This window comes from Pinus tabuliformis, chromosome 1_2 (assembly GCF_031772625.1).
Source record: "Pinus tabuliformis cultivar Carrire ecotype Pingquan chromosome 1_2, CPIR1, whole genome shotgun sequence".
In the NCBI taxonomy this organism is placed as follows: Eukaryota; Viridiplantae; Streptophyta; class Pinopsida; order Pinales; family Pinaceae; genus Pinus; species Pinus tabuliformis.
In genome coordinates this window covers 314,680,090-314,684,149 of record NC_142298.1, presented here as the reverse complement: position 1 = coordinate 314,684,149, position 4,060 = coordinate 314,680,090, and the positions used below count along the sequence as shown (strand labels likewise).

Genomic DNA, 4,060 nt, shown 5'->3' with positions numbered 1-4,060 from the left:
TAACATGGCAACAGTTGGTTTATTTTAATTCGAATTTTCCCATCAGTGTTTTTATTTAACATGATAGGTATTGAGTAATATTATGTAAAAGATGTCCATTATATTATTATGCATCAAATCTCTATTTGAGTTTATAACTTAGAATACTTAACTCACTTAAGTTATAAGAAAATACTAAAATGAAGTAATGGAAAAGCCAATTCTAATACAGAAAATACTAAAATAAGTATGGAAAAACCAACTGTAATACAGAAAATACTAAAATGAAGTATGGAAAAACCAACTCTAATACAGAATATTTGACAAATACGTTCAAATAACTGAGGAAATATGTCAATAACCGTCTCTTCTTGTACTGCAAAAACGCATAATTGCAATTCAACCCCAAACCAAATTGATACAGACTGTATATCTCCATAAGCTGCCATCCCCTCCAACTGTGGAAACCTGAAGCAAAAGAGCCCTCGTTTAATCCCAAATCCACCTGATTTATTTCTGCATCAGTCAACTGAAATTCGGATATCTACCTGATTTGCTTTACATAAGTCAACTCAAATTCCCAAATCCACTTGATTTAATTTGAGAAATTTAACAAGGCAGAGGAATTGCAATCTGGACAAAAAAATTTCAAAAAATCTTGTAAAAGCAGTGTTTGAATCAGTTTCTTGATGGTGGAAATGGATTCAGCACCATCAAAAAATGTCTAGAACACCTAAAATTTTAAAGTTTAACAACACTATAACTTGGATTTACAAGAACATTTTCACTTCAGGAACCTCTAATTAAACTTGAATTTATGCAAAATAAAACAGCTTATAAAACCTTAACCGATACCAAATTTGACAATCAAACAAGCATTAAAAACAACCAGAAAACATACCGAAATTCATGTTGATCTTCTCATCAACGCCACAATCGTGCATACCAGTAACAGTTATAAGGATGTCCTTATTGTAGGCAGCACAGAGATTACATTGAAAACACAAATTCTATCGTTGTAAAAAATGCTCCAAAACAATAAAATAGAAACAGAAGACGCGTGAGAGTCTACAAAAATAACTGAAACTCGTTACCATCGCTAATAAAACCGCTGTCATCAGTAACCCTCTTCAAAGCAGAAAAATCGAAGTCTACCCTCTTCCGGGACCTTAGAGGTTTGCTTTTTCTTTTCACAGATATATATAGTGGTTCATGGAAGCAAGATCAAAAGGAAGTCTTAAACGACAAAGTAAGAGGGACTTTGTAAACCCTCCTTATAACATTAAGAGATTTCTGTAAGCTCTCCACCATATCGAGCATAAAAAATCTGCAACAAAAGGTCTAGGGCTTCATCAATGATCAATGCTTCAAAGTTATAAAAGACTCTATGTAGAAGAATTATAAAAGACTAAATTACAGATGCAGGGTTTTGGGAACTCTCAAAGATGAAGGTGCAAATATTGTTAAACCCACTGGTAAGAATTCCTGCAAAGAACACAACAATGATGAGCAAATGAAATTGCAAAATAAATTGAGAGTAACTATCAAAGGCCAAAGAAGAGGGAAATGGAGCAAATCAAAGGTCTGATTCCCTCAAAGAAAAACGCTGCAACCCCATTTGCAAATGGTAAGGCCTTCGGACATTTCAATACGCAAAAAACCGAACCCTTCTTTTTCCAGCGCATAATTCAGAAAAATACTCAACTTCTTCCATTTTAATACACAAAATCTTTTAATACACAAAATCAAGACATATAACAGATGAACACCATATAGCCCTAACCTGTTGATTCGAAATACATGAGTCTTCCAGATCGATGGTAGTCTTCCACTGAAATTATAAGTTCAAATAAATGTTTGAGGCATTCAATCTTCTACATAAACTCACAAACAAACCATACAAAAAGTTGAAATGTGAAGGATCTAAGATTTTTAACTTTCAGAGGACATTTTCACTTCAGAACCTCTCATTAAACTTGAATTTATACTTGAATTTATGCAAAAGAGAACAGCTCGTAAAACCTTAACCGATACCAAATTTGACAATCAAACAAGCATTAAAAACAAACCAAAAAACATACCGAAATTCATGTTGATCTTCGCATCAACGCCACAATCGTGCATATCAGTAACAGCTATAGGGATGTCCTTATTGTAGGCAGCACAGAGATTACATTGAAAACACAAATTCTATCGTTGTAAAAAATGCTCCAAAACCATAAAGAGTAACAGAAGACGCGTGAGAGTCTACAAAAATAACTGAAACTCGTTACCATCGCTAATAAAACCGCTGTCATCAGTAACCCTCTTCCACTGGTAAGAATTCCTCAACCTGCAAAGAACACGACAATGATGAGCAAACGAAATTGCAAAAATAAATTGAGAGTAATTATCAAATGCCAAAGAAGAAGGAAATGGAGCAAATCAAAGGTCTGATTCCCTCAAAGAAAAACGCTGCAACCGCATTTGCAAATGGTAAGGCCTTCGGACATTTCAGTGCGCAAAAAACCGAACCTTTATTTTTCCAGCTCATAATTCAGAAAAATACTCAACTTCTTCCATTTTAATACATAAAATCTTTTAATACACAAAATCAAGACATATAACAGATGAACACGATATAGCCATAACCTGTTGATTCGAAATCCATGAGTCTTCCAAGACATATAACAGATGAACACGATATAGCCATAACCTGTTGATTCGAAATCCATGAGTCTTCCAGATCGATGGTAGTCTTCCACTGAAATTATTGTTCGATAAATCCACCCATGCAACTTGGTTATTTCCCAATAGATCCTCCGCCATGCCATGTATTGCAACCCTGCAACTAGGTTAGATTGGCAATACACTGTAGGATACCATCCCACGGCGGTATACATCCATGTATTGCAGGTGTTATTTCGAACAATAATTTCAGCGGTAGAATACCATCAGGAAGAGGAGCAACCAAAAAGGAAAGACATTATTCGCTCACAGAACATACAAACATCAAGCAACCATTACTTTCTTTTACAAGTTCAGTGTCCTTCAAACCAAGTCCAGTGTCCTTCAAACCCTAAGTTGTGTTCCTCGCTATAGGGTTTGTGTTCCTCGCTACCTAGATATCTGCCAATTCCAATAGCACGCCATTAACTATCAAGAAAAAGCTATGAACCCTTAAGTGGCCATGACCAAATCCCACCACTATTAACAGGCGAAACTCGATCATTATGCTGAGGAGTACAGCCGCGGAAATCCTCTCGCTCGGCTTTCAATCTCAAGGGGCTTTTCTTCTTCTTGGCATCCACGCGCCCAAAAACCACCACCTCCCCATTCTTGAGAGCCAGAGTAGGCGGTAACCCGCCCAAGGGCCTACAGCTGCGATTTCTTTTTGCAAAATACCTTCAACGCTGAGATATACAGCAGCATTAAGTGGAAAAGGCAGAGGGCGTGGAAAAAAACATGAAGAGCAGAAAACGGACGGATATGGAAGAAGAGCAGGAGGCGGCATCCATGAATACCTCCGCCCTTTCCTTGCAGGGAGGCGATACGCAGGTGCTGAGGTGTCGGAATAAGTGGTTTGCCTGAACGAATACGAAAATAAATGCCCGCACTATACCCACTAAGTCGTTTGTCTGATCAAATACGGAAAAAATTGTCCACTCTGCCAAGTGTTAGCCTGAAAATCATTAATTTAGTAATTAAATCCGCAATCGTCAAAATTCACCAAACACTGTGACGGTGTGTATGTTAGTATGTTCCATCTTTTTGATTGCACTCAGTGATGGCCCAAGTGAATCCAATGCACAGGATATTTCAATCTTCAAAGAGTATGGGGAATTTTCACATTTTTAATTGGCATAACCTGGAGAATTTTCACATTTTTAATTAGCTTTGATATTAGACTTTAACGCTCGGAGGGTTGGAATTTTCACACTATGATTTATTAAAGTCATTTAAATTTAATAGTTTTGTTAATTTTGATATTTATTTAATTAAATAATTGTTAATTTTGAAAAATGTTTAATCATATTTAAATAACAAAAATTATTACATCAATTAAAAGATTTATTAATGGGCTCTCCATAACCATTATATC

General features: G+C 36.0%; 1 protein-coding gene across 6 annotated transcripts; it reads right to left on the bottom strand.

Moving 5' to 3' along the window:
- Positions 1 to 273: 273 nt before the first annotated feature.
- LOC149205624 (uncharacterized) lies at positions 274 to 3,619 on the bottom strand. Of its 6 annotated transcripts, XR_016252481.1 has the most exons (7): positions 2,611 to 3,618; positions 2,253 to 2,311; positions 2,061 to 2,114; positions 1,763 to 1,810; positions 881 to 1,464; positions 528 to 612; positions 274 to 447 (listed from the first exon to the last, which is right to left on the bottom strand). XR_016252481.1 is itself a non-coding variant. In XM_089395128.1 (5 exons), the coding sequence occupies exons 1-5, from the start codon at positions 2,859 to 2,861 to the stop codon at positions 1,388 to 1,390; spliced, it is 489 nt and encodes a 162-aa protein (XP_089251254.1). In that variant the 5' UTR covers positions 2,862 to 3,618; the 3' UTR covers positions 274 to 1,387. The 6 variants fall into 6 exon arrangements, 1 of the variants encoding a protein (XP_089251254.1); XR_016252480.1 differs by having other exon boundaries at positions 528 to 1,464; XR_016252479.1 differs by having other exon boundaries at positions 274 to 612.
- Between the last annotated feature and the right edge of the window lie 441 nt (positions 3,620 to 4,060).